This window comes from Somniosus microcephalus, chromosome 2, assembly GCF_052327205.1.
Source record: "Somniosus microcephalus isolate GS21.2 chromosome 2, FLI_Smic_1.0, whole genome shotgun sequence".
NCBI classification, from domain to species: Eukaryota; Metazoa; Chordata; class Chondrichthyes; order Squaliformes; family Somniosidae; genus Somniosus; species Somniosus microcephalus.
Window position 1 is genome coordinate 2,192,856 of NC_140988.1, and position 20,403 is coordinate 2,213,258.

The following is a 20,403-nucleotide window of genomic DNA, read 5'->3' on the forward strand; positions in this document are numbered from 1 at the left end:
TAAACCTTTAGACCCAATTAAGCGTCTTATAGAATTCGGCTATCTTTAACTTTAGTTGAAGGTGAACGTCTGGGGAATACGCCTGATCTGGGGTAGCCCGAAAAGGGCTAGGACTTGTAATTATCCCTTCATTGTAATCTACCAAAATTCCCTGGATTCTGGAGAAGTCCCAGCGGACTGGAAAACCACAAATGTAACACCCCTATTTAAGAAAGGAGAGAGACAGAAAGCAGACAACTATAGACCAGTTGGCCTAACATCTATCATTGGGAAAATTCTGGACTCCATCATTAAGGAAGTGGTAGCAGGACATTTAGAAAATCATATTGGCCCAGAAATTCGGGTCCCAACGCGCGAGTACGCACGGGGTACTCATGCGTGGACCCGATGGAAGTGCCGGTTTCTTGGATGCACTGCGCATGCGCGGGAAACCGGCACTTCCGTTCCTCTGAACGAAGAGGTTCAGAGATCGAACGCGTGCGCACGGGAGTCTGCGCATGCGCTTTGAACTTACGTTTTTTTTTACAGGTTTTTCCGTGAGGGTAAGTCTTTAGATTTTAGAAATGTAAAAACCAGGCATAAGGCCTGCATTTTAAAAGGTAAGTGGTCAATTAATTAAAATTAAAACATTTTTTCCACAGGTTTATTATTTTTAAATACTTTAAAGCAAGGTAAGTTTATTTTTAGCCCCGATTTTTTATAAAATTATTTTTTTCAAAAATTTAAATTATTGTTTAAAATAGTTATTTAATGTAATTTATAGTTTATTTTAAAAGTGTGATGATTTTTAAAAATTTATTTGAAGGTTTACTACTATTTTGGGGCCGGAGTATTCATAAGTTTAGACAGGTCTTCCTGTCAATCTTATGAATGGGCTTTTCCCTCCTCCGATTGCCTGCCCATGGCTCACGTGATCCCAGGGGACGCATCGCACTAACTACGCCCCTGGGACACGCAAGCACAGCACGCTGGCAACTGGGCCAGGCCCCGGAGCGGAATTCCACGGGAGCCCAGAGCTCAACTGCCGGCGCGCAAGGTAAGTGCAGGTCGGGGGCTTGCACCCGCGGGAAGCCCCCGACCCAAATTTCTGGGCCATTGTGAACTCAAACTTTAAATTAACTTACATCATGGAACAAGGCCAGTTTTATATCCTGCAGGTGTGTGCCAATGACTACACACAATGTTCCATCACTTGTTTGTGCTTAAGAAGAGAGACGATGTATCGAAAAGTTGCTCGAAGAACAAAAAGTTTCAGTGCTTATCGCACTTAGTGCCAAGGTCTCTCATTCACTGACAGTGTTAAGACCAATGTTCCCTTTAAGCTGCAAGTCACGCAGCGCTCTAGGGCAGCTGGTGAGCCGGCTTTTAAATTGAAAAAAACGCGCGTGTGGAATTTTGAATGGGCCGCACAGCCAGTTAAAGGGGCCGAGCAGCCCAAAAATAATTACAGGGAACATTGGTTAGGACCTCTTTCATTCAGTACCATTTACAGGGACTTGTTCCTTCAGTGCCGGGGCCTCTTGCACTCAGTGTCAGTGCCTCTCTCACTGTCTGGCCAGGCCTCTCACATTGGGGGTGCAGGAACAGTGGGACCTGGGGGTTCATATTCACAAATCTTTGAAGGTGGCAGGGCAAGTTGAGAAGGCAGTTAAGAAAGCATATGCCTGTAAGTAGGGGCATTGAACTGAAAAACAAGAAGTCATGCCACCTTTACAAATCTCTGGTTAGGCCTCAGCTGGAGTATTGTGTACAATTCTGGGCACCACACTTTAGGAAGGATGTCAAAGCCCTGGAGAGGGTACAGAGGAGGTTTCCCAGGATGATACCAGGAATCAGGGAGTTCAGTTATGTGGAGAGTTTGGAGAAGCTCGGATTGCTTTCCTTAAAGCAGAAAAGGTTAAGGGGAGACCTAATAGTGGTATTCAAAATTATGAGGGATTTTGATAGAGAAAGTAGGGAGAAACTATTTCCTCTGGCAAGTGGGTCATAGATTTAAAATAATTGGCAAAAGAATTAGAGGAGAAATGAGGGGAAATTTCTTCACACAGAGGGCTTGTTAAGATCTGAGCTGAAAGGGTGGTAGAATCAGATTCCATAGGAACTTTTAAAAGGCAATTGGACAAGTATTGTGTGATTCTGTATGATATATTTCCTGAAGGAAAAAAATTTGCAGGGCTACGGGGAAAGGGCGGGGGGTGGGACTAGCTGAAGTGCTCTTGCAGAGAGCCGGCATGGGTTTGACGGGCCAAATGGCCTCCTTCTGTGCTGTAACCATTCCATGATTCCATATATGTGTGACTCTGAACAATGAATATCGACATGCTATTCAACTGTAGCTGGGCATCACTGCTGAATCCAATCCTGCCTTCACCCCGGGGACCCACATGCATTTTCCATTAGGGGACACTGGATAGTGATTCTGGCTGGTTTTCCCTCTAGCCCTGGGGCCATGAGCATGGAGACCAGACCAGAATCCATCCCTACTCTGTGCTGAGTTAGCCAATCTCAACTGTGGTGAAGGTGTGGAGGGTGCTAAAGTTGCGCTAAAGGCACAACCTCCCTGGCCTGGGGAAGGTAAAATCAGCCAGAGTGCCTACTCCTGCTTGCTGTGCATTGACTCCTGCTGGACATAGGATATAGGATTAGGCTCGGCTGAGATTCGCCCCCATCTCATAGTTCAGTAGACTGAGTATACTCGTGCATGAAGAGTAGTCACTTGGAGAAGATGCTGGAAGGCTAGCAGCACCCGACAGTCTGCGGTTATACCCGAGAGAATGGGAGAATACTGGGGAAATCAAAGAAAGAAAGACTTGCATTTATATAGAGCCTTTCACGACCACCGGACGTCTCAAAGTGCTTTACAGCCAATGTAGTACTTTTGAAATGGAGTCACTGTTGTAATGTGGGAAATCAAGACTGAAATAGTTAGATTTTTGGACACCAGAGGAATCAAGGGATATGGGAATCGGGCTGGAAGTGGAAGTGAGGTCGAAGATCAACCATGATCTCATTGAATGGTGGAGCAGGCTCAAGGGGCCGTATGGACTACTCCTAATTCTGATGTTCTTAAGTATTTGAAGAAAACTAATTTGCAGGGTTATGGGGAAAAAGCTTGGGTGTGGGACTAAATTGGAGAGCTCTTTCAAAGAGCTGGCACAGGCATGATGGGCCGAATGGCCCCCTTCAGTGCTGTAAGATTTTATGATTCTATTCAGTGCCAATCAATGCCAAGGTCACAGTGCCAGTGAAGTAGGTATCAGGATTGGGAAAGGTTGGCCCTGTAATTCCACGGGGTTCTCATGGTCTCTGGCCATTACTCCAGCAGGAGGCCAGCAGAAACCCCAGGCTAACAATAGAGACCCAGCATAACCCAGCTACACCATGTCTCTGCCATTTCCCTGGAGCTTCTGCCAGTCTCCCTCTGGAGTTACAACGGGCCAGGAGAAATTCAGGGCGAATGCACGGGAACTATGGGAATACACTCAGAAGAGAGACAAATTGGAGGGATGGGTGCCGGTGCTGATGCTGGGAGGGAATTGGAGCTAGGCTGAAGCCTGGATTTACTCAGTGCTGGCGGGCACTGAGGCTTGGTAGCATGGTATATGAAAACAGCACAGAATAAGGGGAAAAATTGAGTGGCGCCCCCGTTGGGGCGCTAACTTCGTCGGGGCACTACTTTTAGCACCCTGAAAAAATTAGCGCCCCCGCAGCCGAAATTCATCGGTAGCGCTCAAAGAGGGAAGCGGGGCACTACTGGAAGCTCCCCGCCTCCCTCTTGGGGCGCTGCAAGGGAATATTGCAGTGCTACGTGCCGCAGCGCATGTCGCACACGGTACTGCAGGCCTTCCTCCCCTTCTTAAAGGGGAAGGGCCTTGTGCAGCGCGACCCGGGGCCCAGCTGGGCCACCAGGGATCGGAGTGCTGGCAAAGGAGCCTGGCACTCAAGAGAGTGCGAGCGCAGACGGCACTCCGCGGGGGGGGGGGCTGAAGAGGAGGCCGGGGACGGCAACGGGGCAGAAATGGCAACAAAAATGGCTGCCCGGCACCGTGCCTTTAATTAGCGCCGGCCCGGCTGCAGATAGGCCCCCCTGACCCCGTCGGACATAGCGTCCGGCGTTAAATAGGGGAGCACTACGGAAGATCGCGGCTGGGGCGCTGCGCACGGCGATGACATAATCGCTGGCAGCGCAGTGCCGCGGGACGCTAACCGATACCGCTGCCGCTAACCTCCTGCTGAATTTCGCGGGAGGCATTGGCGGCGCTGCACCCAGGCGCTAGTTGCTTTGTGCGTTAACGGGAGGCGCAAAGCAACCGAATCTTTCCCCCCAAGAGTTTTAACTTTTTAGTTTCAGGAGATCTCAAGCAATGTAATGGATTTACTGACCTGTGCAATGTAATGGATATACTGACCTGTGCAGCTCAATGTGAAGGGACAGTTGGGATTGGGATCTTGCCCTTTGGCAGACTCGGAACTGACCATGCTGCCACTCAGCTCACCTTCACGAGTCAGCCCTCCCAAGAAATGGTACCAAACTGTCCTTGAAAGCTGACTTGGACAACAATAAGGGAACCAAGGGATATGGGGAATCAGGCTGGAAGGTGGAGTTGAGGTTGCCGATCAGCAAAGATCTTATGGAATGGCGGAGCAGGCTTGAGGGGCCGTATGGCCTACTCCTGCTCCTAATTCTTATTTTCTTATACTGGAGTCACCGCTGGGGTCAGAGTGCCTTTCTTCTCCCTTGGCCTTTGCTGCCTCACTCTAGGTGGCATGTGCTGCATGTTTCACCCAGCCAAAGCTGTCTGAATCTTGGCTTCAAACCACCTCACTTACCATTGAGTTCACCAATTACATGTCAGCCGTGGCTCAGTGGGTAGCACTCTCGTCTCTGAGTCAGAAGGTTGTGGGTTCAAGTCCCCCTACAGAAACTTGAGCCCAAAAATCTCGGCTGACACTCCCAGTGCAGTACTGAGGGAGTGCTGCACTGTTGGAGGTGCAGTCTTTCGGATCAGATGTTAAACTGAGGCCCCTGTCTCAGGTGGATGTAAAAGAAGAGCAGGGGAGCTATCTCAGTGTCCTAGCCAATATTTATCCCTCAATCAATATCACGAAAACAGATTATCTGGTCATTATCACATTGCTGATTGGGATCTTGCTGTGCGCTTTTCCTACATTACATCAGTAACTACACTTCAAAAAGTGCTGTAATGCGCTTTGGGACGTCCTGTGGTCGTAAACCCACAACTTGCTGACTCAGAGGCAAGAGTGCTACCAACCGAGCCACGGCTGATACTAAAGCAGCAGACTCCTTCGGCATTTGGCATCCATGTTGACCACACGCAACATCTCATCCCAGAGGGCTAAAAAGGAATCTTTCATCCAAAGGAGTTGTTGCTTGTCAATAGGATACAAGAAACCGATCACAAAAAAAAGGTTCATTGACCCCTTGTGTACTAATTCTAGTTCTATTGTACTGTTTGGCTTTTGCTATATCTTTTTAGGTCTGTTTGTAAATAAATCTGGCCAGGTAGTTTAGCCAGTACACAGTGGTCTGGCAGTGTGTAATGTTCCCATTTTCTGAAGAATTGGGATCCCATGTATCATGGCAAGCGATTTACTGCAATTCAGGGTTCATAGTTACATCTGGGCTTAACTAATCCTTACATGAATTGAACAGGTATTTTGCATCGGTCTTCATTATAGAGGATACAAGTAACATCCCAGAAATAGCTGTAAATCAGGAAATGGAAGGGAGGGAGGAACTCAAGAAAATTACAATCTCCAGGGAACCAGGCACTGAGTAAATTGTTGGAGCTGTGGGCTGACAAGTCCCTGGGTCCTGATGGACTTCATCCTAGGGTCTTAAAAGAAGTGGCTAGTGAGATAGTTGATGTGTTGGTTTTAATTTTCCAAAATTCCCTAGATTCAGGGAAGGTTCCATTAGATTGGAAAATAGTGAATGTAACTCCTTTATTCAAAAAGGAAGGGAAACAGAAAGCAGGAAACTACAGGCCAGTTAGCTTAACATCTGACATAGGGAAGATGTTAGAAGCTATTATTAAAGACGTTATAACAGGGCACTTAGAAAAGTTCAAGGTAATCAGGCAGAGTCAACATGGTTTTGTGAAAGGGAAATCATGTTTAACCAATTTATTGGAGTTCTTTGAGGAAGTAACATGTGCTGTGGATAAAGGGGAACCGGTGGATGTACTGTACTTAGATTTCCAGATGGCATTTGATAAGTTGCCACATCAAAGGTTATTGCGGAAAATAAAAGCTCATGGTGTAGGGGGTAAGATATTGGCATGGATAGAAGATTGGCTAGCTAACAGGAAACAGAGAGTAGGCATAAATGGGTAATTTTCTGGTTGGCAAGATGTAACCAGTGGTGTGCCACAGGGATCAGTGCTGGGGCCTCAACTTTTTACAATTTATATAAATGACTTGGATGAAGGGACCGAAGGTATGGTTGCTAAATTTGCTGATGACACAAAGATAGGTAGGAAAGTAAATTGTGAAGAGGACATAAGGAGGCTACAAAGGGATATAGATAGGTTAAGTGAGTGGGCAAAGATCTGGCAAATGGAGTATAATGTGGGAAAATGTGAAATTGTCCATTTTGGCAGGAAGAATAAAAAAGGAGCATATTATCTAAATGGTGAGATTGCAGAGCTCTGAGATGCAGAGGGATCTGGGTGTCCTAGTGCATGAATCGCAAAAGGTTAGTATGCAGGTACAGCAGGTAATTAGGAAAGCTAATAGAATGTTATTGTTTATTGCGAGGGGAATTGAATACAAAATTGGGAGGTTATGCTTCAGTTACACAGGACTCTTGTGGGAGAATCTAGAACTAGGGATCACTGTTTAAAAATAAGGGGTCGCCCATTTAAGACAGAGATGAGGAGAAATTTTTTCTCACAGAGGGTTGTGAGTCTTTAGAACTCTCTTCCTCAGAGGGCGGTGGAAGCAGAGTCTTTGAATATTTTTAAGGCAGAGGTAGATAGATTCTTGGTAAGCAAGGGGGTGAAAGGTTATCGGGGGCAGGTGAGAATGTGGAGTAATCAGATCAACCATGATCTTATTGAATGGCGGAGCAGGCTCGAGGGGCCGAGTGGCCTACTCCTGCTCCTAATTCGTTTGTTCGTATGACAGAGAATAAAGACGCAGGTTTTATTTCATAAAAGGATAATACGTTTACATTCAAATGAGAGTTTAGCCAGGAACACGAGGAACTATTGGGGAAAAAACTGAACTGTAACCATCAGGATAGGACATATTCAACATTGCAAATTCAACCTTTCATAAAGAGATGTATATAGACAGAAAGATGTGCTATAGTAGAACAGACAGGAGAATGGGATGGAATATACAGCCACATACTCCACAGAACCCCAATCCCAGGAGAGACAAAAAAAAGAAAAAAATCTAAGGCCAAATTAGGAAAAATCCCACAATCAGCATAACAAAAGCAGATTATGTGGTCATTATCACATTGCTGTTTGTGGGAGCTTGCTGTGCACAAATTGGCTGCCGTGCTTCCTACATTACAACAGTGACTACACTTCAAAAAGTACTTCATTGGCCATAAAGCGCTTTGGGAAGTCCTGAGGTCGTGAAAGGTGCGATAGAAATGCAAGTCTTTCTTTTTTTTTTTGCCTGGTCACCACAAACCCCGCAAAGACCTGTCAAGTGCCCCCAACAGCCATATTGGCAAGCTGGCTGTTTTTAAAATTTAAAGTACTTTGAGACGTCCGATGGCCATGAAATGCGCTATAAAAATGCAAGTCTTTCTTTCTTTATCAGAGCAATGCGGGTCCGCCCGATGCAGCAGAGAAGAGGCCAGAGCCATTTTGAGGCCCATACTCAGGCCAGTGCAATATCAGGCAGCCTGGAGGCCACCCAGCAGGCAAGTCCGGATGGTTCAGCGACCGTGAGAGGTAATTACTTTTGCGAGGCCCGGAGGAGCACTCCTATTCCTCCTGGCCTCACAAAAGTAATTTAAAACTTACCTTTTCGGACCTTCTTCAGTTCTATTGCCAGTGAAACTGGTCGGAGAGAGTACGGTGCACACTCTGTGCTAAAATGACAATTGGGATCCTGTGTATGTCATAGTACCCGGATTTGCATGTTAAAAGGAGCCTACCACCTGAAACAAGCAGGTGCTTCAGGTGCCCAGAGGTAAGAAAGACAGACTTGAATTTCTATAGCGTCTTTCACAACCTCAGGATGTTCCAAAACACTTTACAGCCAATTAAATACATTTTGAAGTGCAGTCACTGTTGTAATGTAGGAAATGCGGTAATTTGTGCACAGCAAGGTCCTACAAACAGCAATTTAATAATGACCAGAAAATCTGTTTTAGTGACATTGTTCTAGGTATAAATATTGGCGAATTCTCCTGCTCTTCTTCATGCCGGGGATCTTTAACATACACCTGAGAGGGCCTCGGTTTAAAGTCTCGTCCAAAAGACAGCACCTCCAAAAGTGCAGTACTCCCTCAGTACTGCCCCTCCGACAGTGCGGCGCTCCCTCAGTACTGCCCCTCCGATAGTGCGGCGCTCCCTCAGTACTGCCCCTCCGACAGTGCGGCGCTTCCTCAGTACTGCCCCTCCGACAGTGCGGCGCTCCCTCAGTACTGCCCCTCCGACAGTGCAGCGCTCCCTCAGTACTGACTCTCCGACACTGCGGCGCTCCCTCAGTGCTGCCCCTCCGACAGTGCGGCGCTCCCTCAGTACTGCCCCTCCGACAGTGCGGCGCTCCCTCAGTGCTGCCCCTCCGACAGTGCGGCGCTCCCTCAGTATTGCCCCTCCGAGTGCAGCGCTCCCTCAGTACTGCCCCTCCGACAGTGCGGCGCTCCCTCAGTACTGCCCCTCCGACAGTGCAGCGCTCCCTCAGTACTGACTCTCCGACAGTGCGGCGCTCCCTCAGTACTGCCCCTCCGACAGTGCAGCGCTCCCTCAGTACTGCCCCTCCGACAGTGCAGCGCTCCCTCAGTACTGACTCTCCAACAGTGCAGCGCTCCCTCAGTACTGCCCCTCCAACAGTGCAGCGCTCCCTCAGTATTGCCCCTCCGAGTGCAGCGCTCCCTCAGTATTGCCCCTCCGAGTGCAGCGCTCCCTCAGTACTGCCCCTCCAACAGTGCAGCGCTCCCTCAGTACTGCCCCTCCGACAGTGCCGCGCCTCCTCAATACTGCCCCTCCGACAGTGCGGCGCTCCCTCAGTACTGACTCTCCGACAGTGCAGCGCTCCCTCAGTATTGCCCCTCCGAGTGCAGCGCTCCCTTAGTACTGCCCCTCCGACAGTGCAGCGCTCCCTCAGTACTGACTCTCCGACAGTGCAGCGCTCCCTCAGTACTGCCCCTCCGACAGTGCAGCGCTCCCTCAGTACTGCCCCTCCGACAGTGCAGCGCTCCCTCAGTACTGACTCTCCGACAGTGCAGCGCTCCCTCAGTACTGCCCCTCCAACAGTGCAGCGCTCCCTCAGTATTGCCCCTCCGAGTGCAGCGCTCCCTCAGTATTGCCCCTCCGAGTGCAGCGCTCCCTCAGTACTGCCCCTCCGACAGTGCAGCGCTCCCTCAGTACTGCCCCTCCGACAGTGCCGCGCCTCCTCAATACTGCCCCTCCGACAGTGCGGCGCTCCCTCAGTACTGACTCTCCGACAGTGCAGCGCTCCCTCAGTATTGCCCCTCCGAGTGCAGCGCTCCCTCAGTACTGCCCCTCCGACAGTGCAGCGCTCCCTCAGTACTGACTCTCCAACAGTGCAGCGCTCCCTCAGTACTGACTCTCCGACAGTGCGGCGCTCCCTCAATACTGCCCCTCCGACAGTGCAGCGCTCCCTCAGTACTGACTCTCCGACAGTGCAGCGCTCCCTCAGTACTGACTCTCCGACAGTGCGGCGCTCCCTCAATACTGCCCCTCCGACAGTGCAGCGCTCCCTCAGTACTGCACTGGGAGTGTCAGACTGGATTTTGTACTCAAGTCTCTGGAGTGGGACTCTGAACCTATGAGCTTCAGACTCAGAGGCAAGAGTGCTAGCCACTGAGTCATGGCTGACTCTGTCAGGTAGGCCCCTGTCAGAGTGTTGGCATTAATAGGGCAGTAAATCTACCAACCCCATTTTGAGGTCATTACCACGCCGTTAACGCTCATTTCAGGAAGTTAATATCAACCCCATGGGCCAACTTCCCTAACATATCAAAATTGGACTGCAACCTATTGATTTGTTCAAAATTCCCAACTCCTGTGCACATTATGTCATCTGCACACTTGTGAATTGTCCAGTCATGCCCTCATCCAAAACATTAATAAAGATGATGAACAACAATGGTCCAGCATGGAGTCCTGCGAGACACTGGATGAAGTAAATGAATAACCAGCTTTTGATATGAATTCGCTCACCCTAATAAAACCCCAGCTCCATTCCTCAATATATAGATATCATCAGTATTTACACAAAGATAACAGGTATGATAATGTTTTACAATATGCTCCCACCTGTTTAAAGGCTTAATGACAAGGAGGAACTAGCTCCTTCAAAAGAGCACGCCTTCAGCAACTGACACCCTAGCTTCAAAAAGAAAACATTAAATTATTTCACCTTATCCTTGACACTATTAGAGATGGGCAATAAATGCTGGCCTTGCCAGCGATGCTCAATTCCCATGAATTAATTTTTAAAAACCTTCCAGGTGGTTCTTATTTTAAACTTCCACAAATGCAATTTCAAAATTTCCATCAAAATTTTATCAATAAGTTACTGCACTAAACTTTGGAACTGAGTCCATACAGTCCATGAAAGCAATGTAACGTCTAAATGAGCAACCCCCAATGCTATCACTACGACGCCCTGAAATGCCAAGAGCTGACCATAAAGAAGAATACCCTCAGTCAACTAGTCCTGGGACTCAGTGAAGTAACTACTAACACTACTAACAATAACCAGCCCCAGGACAGTGACAGCGTAACACAAAGAATTCGACCCAACACAATCGTCGCTAAGCAAAAGGAAAAATATCTGACATATTGGGCAGAAACAACAAAAACCCAAAGCAAACTCAATTGCTACTTGGCCCTAAACAGACAATACAACATAGCTGATTACCTGACCATGGTAAAGGATAACAAACTGAGAAAAACCTTGACAAGGTACAGACTTAGCGAACATAGCCTAGCGATCGAAAAAGGCAGACACAGGCAGACCAGGCTGCCAAGAGAGGACAGGATATGCTCTCACTGCAGTCAGGGAGTAGTGGAGACAGAGATGCACTTCCTCACAGCCTGTGGAAAATATCAGGGCATCAGGGAGAATTTCTACCAAAAATTCTCACAAATATGCCCTGAATTCAGAAATCTGAATGACAACCAAAAACTCCCATACCTACTGGGGGAGGAGAGAAGCTGTGTAGCACTGGCGGCACACTATGTTACAGCTTGCCATGAACAGAGGGACAACCAGTAAACTAAGAAGAGTATATATAAATAATGCGAATGTATATTTATACACTCAGGGATATACCTGTTTGTACACTGTATGAATAGAACTGCGTTTATGTGTTCAACCATAAATGTATTTTGATGCTTTGGCAACATAAGATGTACCTTATCATGCCAATAAAGCGATATGAATTGAATTGAATTGAATTGATAACACAAAGGCAAACCAATTCAAAAATCCACTCTTTGGTCGACAGAAGCCTTTACCCCAAATTACGTCTGAATTTAATATCTTTATTACCCTGCACAGTTGAACAGGACGTCGATTTTCTCAATTTCCTTGGCTAGCTTTTCTATTTGTTCTTTCTGAGTCACATCCAGTACTTTAGTTTGAATACCTGTTAGGGAGCAAAAACATTTGACAGAAATACAGGTTAATTTACCATTTAGCAACAGGAGAGCAATAATAGCTGATCCACAGAACGCATGATTCACGTTACATAGAATTACATCGAGTATACAGCACAGAAATAGACCATTCGGCCCAACCAGTCTATGCCGGCGTTGATGCTCCACATGAGCCTCCTCCCATCCTTCCTCATCTAACCCTATCAGCATGACCCTCTATTCTCTTCTCCCTCATCTAGCTTCTCCTTAAATGCATCAATACTATTCTCCTCAACTGCGCCTTGTGGTAGCGAGTTCCACATTCTCACCACTCTCTGGGTAAAGAAGTTTCTTCTGAATTCCCTATTTGATTTCTTGGTGGCTATCTTATATTGATAGCCTCTAGTTTTGCTCTTCCTCACAAGTGGAAACACTTCTCTATCAAAACCTTTCATAATTTTAAAGACCTCCATTAGGTCACCCCTCAGCCTTCTCTTTTCAAGAGAAAAGAGACCCAGCCTGTCAATCCTTTTATGATAGCTATAACCCTGCAGTTCTGGTATCATCTTTGTAAATCCTCTTTGCACCCTCTCCAGTGCCTCTATATCCTTTTTATAATATGGTGACCAGAACTGTACACAGTACTCCAAGTGTGGGCTAACCAAGGTTCGATACAAGTTTAGCATAACTTCTCTACTTCTCAATTCTATCTCTCCAGAAATAAACCCTAGTGCTTGGTTTGCTTTTTTTAATGGCTTTATTAACCTGTGTCGCTATGTTTAGTGACTTAAAAATTTGTACTCCGAGATCCCTTTGCTCCTCTACCCATTTAGATTCTTATTTTCTAAGTAATATGTGACCTCCCTATTCTTCCTACCAAAATATAATACCTCACATTTATGTGTGTTGAAATTCATTTACCAATTATATGCCCATTCTGCAAGTTTATTAATGTCTTCCTGTAATTTGTTGCAGTCCTCCTCAGTATCGACTATCCCTCCCAATTTGGTGTCGTCTGCAAATTTAGAAATTGTGTTTTTGATTCCAAAGTCTAAATCATTAATGTAAATTGTGAACAACAGTGGTCTCAGCACTGATCCTTGTAGGACCCCACTTCCCACCTTCTGCCACTCTGAATAGCTACCCTTCACCCCTACTCTCTGCTTACTGTGTTTCAGCCAGCCAGCTAGCTATCCATTCTGCTACTGTCCCCTGACTCCACATTCTCTTACTTTATTCATTAGTCTATATGTGGTAATTTATCAAAGGCCTTTTGGAAATCTAGATATATTACATCTACTACATTACCCTTGTCTACTCTCTCTGTTACCTCTTCAAAGAATTCAATGAGGCTGGTCAAGCAAGACTTTCCCTTTTGAAAGGTGGGCTTCTAGGAATGCCCACCTTGAAGAAATTCTGCTCTTCTCTCCGACGGGATTTCAGTTTGTCTCTTTTACCTTGTTATTCTTCATTGCTTTCTGTTTCAATTCTCGTGTTTGATCAGGTATCTACCAAAACTAGCTTTCACAGCCACATATCTTTCCTCAGCAACTGTTTCCGGCTCCGACTTACTCCACGTGGATTCCAACTGAAATTCCACCCTTCATGTTTTGGATCCACCCAGGATTACAGATACCCTTGAGATATTCAGCATTCCTCGAACCACTGCTCTTGCCGTATCCGGAGATCCATGCTGAATGCCATGCGCCGCCACATGCACACGCTCGACCTCTCTCTTCAGCAGCACCAACTCACTCTATCTCAAAGCTGTCCTAGTCCGCAGTTTCATTTCATCCTGCGCCTCATCCGGCGCTTTAACAAAAAACTTTTTTTCTTCCTTTCAGGTGTCAAGGATTGTAAGCTTCAACAACTCTTGGACACCAACGCCCCTCCGGAACCTTCTTCCCCTTCACTTTCCTCTGACCCCATCCCTTCTTCCAATCTCACCCCTTGCCATGTTTTCACTATCCCCTCTGACCTGCCCCTCTCTGAACCCAAATGATCAGTCCTCAGCAACGGCCTGAGCTTCATCCCCTTACGCCCCCACCTCAATGAATTTCGAGCTCAGCACGATGCTGAGCTCTTTTTCCATCACCTTCGTCTCTGTGCCCACTTCTTTGGCCAGGAGTCTTCCCCCTGCACAGCTGACCCTTTCTCCCGTTCTCAGAATTCTCATTCTACCTGGACCCCTCCCTCTGGCCTCTTAACCTCTCTAGATCTTTTCATTGCAAACTGCCGGCGTGGCATCAGCCATCTCAATTTCTCTGTTCCCCTCATTCACTCCAACATACCTCCCTCTGAACTTGCAGCACTCCATTCTCTCAGATCCAACCCCAACATTGTCATTAAACCTGCTGACAAGGGTGGTGCTGTTGTTGTTTGGCGAACCGACCTCTACCTAGCAGAGGCTGCACACCAACTCTCCGACGCCTCCTCCAACCTCGCCCTGGACCATGACCCCACGACCGAACATCAAGCCACCGTTTCCAAGACTATCATTGACCTCAGTGTTGTGTATGTACCTTTAAGAGAGAACTGCTTTTATACTGTAGTACCGGCAGTGACCACACCTGTATATAAAGCCGTAGCAGGCTTCTGTACTTTCAGTTCCAGCATACCCTCTGTTCAGTAAACACCTGTTATTACCGTTCTCCTGCAGTCCATGTGTTATTGATACGCGGACACTACAGTGGCGACGAGCAGGTTCAAACTCACCTGCAGTACTGCATCACCTCACGGGGATCCATCCCTGAAAAGAAGCTTCTTGGAGGTCGAAGCCAGAGCAACGGGCGTCGACCGTGGGCAACCGCCCAGTGATCCATCGGAGTTCAGAGAATCGCAGGGGAAGCTGTGGAGAGCTGGGCTTGGTTCTCCAGTCAAGGTGTCCCAGCAAATCGGGCTGGTAGCAGGTAGTGCGCTGACCCTTCCCGGACTGCGGCGGGCTAGAGCTCGATCAAGCGGCTCTGCAAGGGGGCCAAGCAGCGTCGTCGGGAAGAAAAAGAGAGAGAGAGGGTGGAGCGCACAGGGCACGGCCGGTGCTCAAGAGTCGGGCAGCGTTAAAGAAAATAAAAAAGGGGAAGGAAAAGAGACGCGCAGTGGGCAGCGTCGAAGAAGAATAAAACTAAGAAAATTAATTAACAAAAGAGAGGCACGCAGAAAGCCGCGGGGCGCCGCCATTACTAGTTAGAACGCTAGGGGCAGCATTGGCAGCAGGGGGAAGAAGGAAAAGTGCGGGAGGCGCCATTTTAATCCATTGGGGAAGAAGGAAAAGCGCGGGAGGCGCCATTTTAAACCACCCAAGATGCCGAAGAGTGGCAGCATCACTGCTTTCGACAACGAAATAGAAGACTGGACCACGTATGTGGAAAGAATTAAAGTGTACTGCAAGGCAAATGAGGTGGCCGATGAAAAGAAGGCGTCGGTATTATTGAATTTGATGGGCGCGAGAACGTACGGCCTATTGTGGAATTTAATTACCCCAGCTAAACCAATGGAGAAAAGCTTTGAAGAGATTGTCAATATCTTACAGGAACATCTAAACCCTACACCGCTGCTGATAGCAGAAAGATTCAAGTTCCATAAAAGAAACCAGCACAAAGACGAGAGTAATGCTGACTATCTTACGGAACTACGCAAGTTATCGAAACACTGCCAGTTCGGAGCAGGACTGGCAGATACCTTAAGGGATAAGTTTGTCTGCGGGCTCCAGAGTGAAGGAACCCAGAAACGACTACTTTCGGAAAAGGACCTTCGCTAGAAAAGGCTTTCAGCATTGCAGTATCCTACAAAGCAGCAGCACGGGGAGCTGCGGAAATACAACAGAAACCACAAGAATATAGCACCAATGGAATGGCATATGGAGCAGAAAAGTGCTCATGACCAGAAGGATTGCTGGTTTAAGGACAAAGTATGCAGGCAATGTGGAAAAGTGGGACACATAGCACGAGTCTGCAGGTTGGGAAAGAAAACCAACACTAAAAGAATTACTAAGGAAAAGTACAAGAAAGTACAAAAGATGACGGACAGTAGTTCAGAAGATCAGAAGAGTGATAATAACTCTGGGAGCAGGAGACTAAGTTGTCTAAAGTTACACAACGTGATCGCAAAGGAGGATCACCGAACCATTTGGGTCACCCTCATGATAGCAGGGTCCCAAGTAAAGATGGAATTGGACACAGGATCAGCCCTAACAGTCATGAATCGACGAGACTACGAGTGGCTATTCTCACACATACCCTTGAAGGACACATCCATTGTCTTGAAGACATATACGGGGCAAAAAGTCTACCCCAGAGGAAAAATAAGGGTGCCCGTTAAATACAACGGCAAGGAAACACAGAAACTGTATCTATATATACTACAAGATGGAGGACCACCATTATTGGGATGTGAATGGATCCGAAAAATACAATTGGATTGGCATTCCATTCAGGCGCTAACTGTGGCTGACAAAAAGTATGACGACGTCACACCTGGACGACTGTCAAAAATTCTAACTGACGCGAAAGAGGTATTCCAGCAAAGACTTGAGACTCTAAAAGGCGTAACGGCAACGATAAAAATTGAAGATAACGCAAACCCAAAATTTTTTAAGGCCAGACCGGTACCGTATGCGATCCGCCCAGCCGTCGAAGCAGAGCTGGAGAGTCTGGAGCGTTCGGGTGTGCTGTCCAAGGTGGACTGGAGCGAGTGGGCCACACCCATCGTTCCTGTAATGAAGAAATCATTGAGCAGCACGCCTGGGGAACCGAAGAAGGTTCGCATCTGTGGGGACTTTAAGGTAACTGTGAACCCAGTCCTTCACACAGTACAATATCCACTTCCGCGGATAGAAGATATTTTCGCCTCACTATCTGGAGGGAAACGCTTTACGAAGATTGATCTGGCCCAAGCGTATCTACAAATGGAGGTAGAAGAAGCATCTAGAAAATACCTCACGATAAACACTCACAAAGGTCTTTACCAGTACAACCGACTGGTATTCGGGGTAGCATCAGCTCCGGCTATTTGGCAGAGGGCAATGGAACAAGTCCTGCAAGGGATCCCGGGGACCCAGTGTTATTTGGACGACATCCTGGTTATGGGCGAAAATGACAGTGAACACCTTGCCAACCTGGAGCAGGTGCTCACTAGATTACAAGAATATGGGCTACGAGCCAACTGCCCCAAATGCGAGTTTTTCAGGAAACAAATCTCGTATTGTGGCCACGTGATTGATGAAGAGGGGTTACATAAGTCCCCAGACAAGATTGAGGCAGTAGTCAAGGCTCCAGCACCGGAAAATGTGTCGCAACTGAGGTCGTTCCTCGGGTTGGCGAACTACTACCATAAGTTCTTGCCAAATTTGTCTACAATTCTGCACCCACTGAACGCCCTGCTGCAAACTGGAGTAGCATGGAAATGGAGTGATGAGTGTAAGCGTGCCTTTCAGAAATGTAAATGCCTAATCACTTCAAAAGAAGTATTGGCCCACTACAATCCAACACTACCGATTCGGTTGGCATGTGATGCGTCTCCCTACGGCATTGGAGCGGTGCTGTCGCACAAAGTCCTTGATGGTTCAGAGAGGCCAATAGCCTTTGCGTCACGCTCGTTAACCTCAGCCGAGCGTAACTACGCCCAGATTGACAGGGAGGCCCTCAGCCTGGTGTGGGGGGTGAAGAAATTCAATCACTATCTGCACGGGCAGAAATTCACCTTACTGACTGATCACCAGCCTCTTGTCTCCATTTTTAACCCAAAGAAGGGCGTTCCGGTGATGACGGCGCAATGGCTGCAAAGATGGTCCCTTTTTCTAGGGGCACATCAATACGACATAGAGTATAAGGGCACGAAACAGCATGGAAACGCTGATGGGCTGTCGCGCCTGCCGCTGCCTACGGTGGAGGAAGCACCTGCAGTGGACCCTGTTGAGATATTCCATTCGACCATAGTCGAATGTCTACCTGTTACAAACTCAAGTATAGAGAAGGAAACCCGAAATGACCCGACACTCTCTCGGGTCTATGATTTGACGGTGAAGGGATGGCCAGCACATGGCGACTCACTGTTGCCAGCATTCTCACCAAGGAGAGAACAGCTGTCAGTGTGCCGGGGGACCTTGATGTGTGGATCCCGAGTGGTAATTCCACCCAAGTTGAGAGATAGAGTGCTCAATGAACTTCATGAGGGTCATCTGGGAGGGGTAAAAATGAAGAGCCTAGCCAGGGCGTTTCTGTGGTGGCCGGGAATCGATAAAGAAATCGAGGAAATGACCAAGAGATGCACAGGATGCCAGAAAGTCCAAAACGCTCCACCACAGGCCCCGCTACACCCATGGGAGTGGCCCTCATCTCCATGGCAATGGGTACACATTGATTTTGCTGGTCCATTTATGGACTCAATGTTTTTAATCGCCGTGGATGCACATTCAAAATGGCCAGAGGTCATCAAAATGTCCTCCACCACCACGGAGAAAACTATTGCAGTCCTACGGACCATCTTCGCCAGGAATGGCTTGCCAGAACAGATTTGCTCCGACAATGGACCACAGTTTGTGTCCGAGGATTTCCGGAGGTTTTTGAGGAATAATGGGGTAAAGCATTACACATCCGCCCCATATCATCCAGCCACAAATGGATTGGCTGAGAGGTTTGTACAAACCTTTAAAAAAGCAATAAAGGCGATGTATAACGACAACATACCACTGCAACACAAGGTGGATAATTTCTTGTTTCGGAATGCGACACATGCAGTCACCAACCAAGCTCCAGCCATGATGTTCTTTAACCGAAGGTTAAGATTTCGCCTGGATTTGCTCAAACCAAACATAAGACGAGATGTTGAGAATAAGCAATTCCAGCACATCAATGAGAAGCCAACCAGGAGCTTCAAGATAGGGCAACCAGTCTTGGCCCGCGACTACCGAACAGAAAAATGGCAGCCAGGAACGATATGCACACGGCAGGGACCACTAATGTACACAGTGGACGTTGGAGAGAGCATCGTGAGATGCCATGCTGACCAGATTCTAGAGTCACAGGAACAAGTCAAACCCATACCACGAGCATGCGCACCTGGTGATGAACCCAAAGTACAGATTGCGTCTACCTCAGAATCAGTGGTATTGGAAGCTGATGAACCAACCAATGACAATGAGCCAGAATCGACTCCGCCGCAAGAACAGTGTGATAAAAATGCTAACTTCCGGGAAGTTATGTCATCACTTCCTGTGAACTATGAACTGTGAACTATGAACTGTGTACATACCTCACTTCCTGTCATATGTCACTTCCTGTTGGACTGGTATAAATACTGGTCTGTTCAGTATTGTAAGAGGCTTCTACCAGAGGCATGGTAAAGACCTCTCTTGTATATAGTGTGTTTATAAGTTACTTAAAGCTTACTTTAAAGTTACTTGATGGTAAGTCTCCTTTTTCTTACATCAATTTAAGTAACTTAGTATTTACACTGACAAATACTAGACCTTCAGACAAACTCGGAAGTTAAGGATCCAGGGAACCACCCATCATGGAGAAAATCCTTAGACCTATTCGTCTGGACTTGGACCCGAATACACCAGCAGCTGGCAGGGTATGGAAGCATTGGTATCGTACTTTTGAGAATTTTCTGGATGAATGTAAAGTGGATGCTCCTGCTAAATTGAAGATACTTGTCAATTATGTGACCCCAAAAGTGTTCGAATATGTTGATGACTGGGATAATTACGAAGAGGTGATTCGGGCACTTAAGAAACTGTATGCGAAGACCCCAAATGAGGTCTATGCTAGACATCTACTGGCCACAGCCCGACAAGGGCCAGGGGAATCAATTGACGAATTCCTGCAAGAACTTCGCAGGCTCAGCGTAGATTGTAACTTTCAGGCAGCCTCAGCTGAGCTGTACCGCCAAGAAATGATTCGTGATGCTTTCATCTGCGGGATTGCCTCTCCATTTATACGCCAGCGTCTACTAGAAAGTAAAACACTTGAGCTACAAAAAGCTTTTGACCTAGCTTGTTCACTGGATTTGGCAAAGAGAAATGCAGACCTCTATCAGCTGCCCAGATCTCGATCTGCTGCTGTAGCTGCAACCAGACAATTCAAGCGGTCTCAGGTGAACCCTATCATGGGGGAATCTAATTCTGATAATTCTGATGAAGAAGAGGAGGACGACCCCACTTTAGCAGCCTCTTGGCAATCTAGGAAGGAATGCTTCTTTTGTGGAGATGCTTTTCACCCTAGGAAAACCTGCCCTGCTCGCAATGCAATCTGCAGTTATTGCGGGAAAAAAGGACACTTTGCTAAAGTTTGCCGATCAAGGGCCTCTACGAGGGCCAATCCAGCTAAGACCTACCGAACTGCCCCAATTAGGGCCTATCAAGATGCTCCAGCTAGGACCTATCAAGCTTCCTCTCGAGCTCTCTCCCGAAGAAGCACACCGAGAGTTTTAGCCACTCTCTGTGCAACGACACCAATTACAGCTGCTTGCCCACAGAACCTGTCTCAGGCAGCCACAAAAATTTCAATTAAAGGGCATACCTTAGATGCCTTAATTAACTCAGGAAGTACTGATAGTTTCATTAAGGAACAGATTGTTGCGAAATTGA

The 20,403-nt window shown here is 47.3% G+C and overlaps 1 protein-coding gene across 1 annotated transcript in view; it reads right to left on the reverse strand.

Annotated features, from left to right (window-relative positions):
- Positions 1 to 20,403, reverse strand: part of bdh2 (3-hydroxybutyrate dehydrogenase, type 2) — a 116,347-nt gene that overhangs the window by 56,624 nt on the left and 39,320 nt on the right. The window contains 1 exon segment of the mRNA XM_086003334.1: positions 11,731 to 11,827. Within this exon segment, the coding sequence (XP_085859460.1) occupies positions 11,731 to 11,827 (97 nt within the window).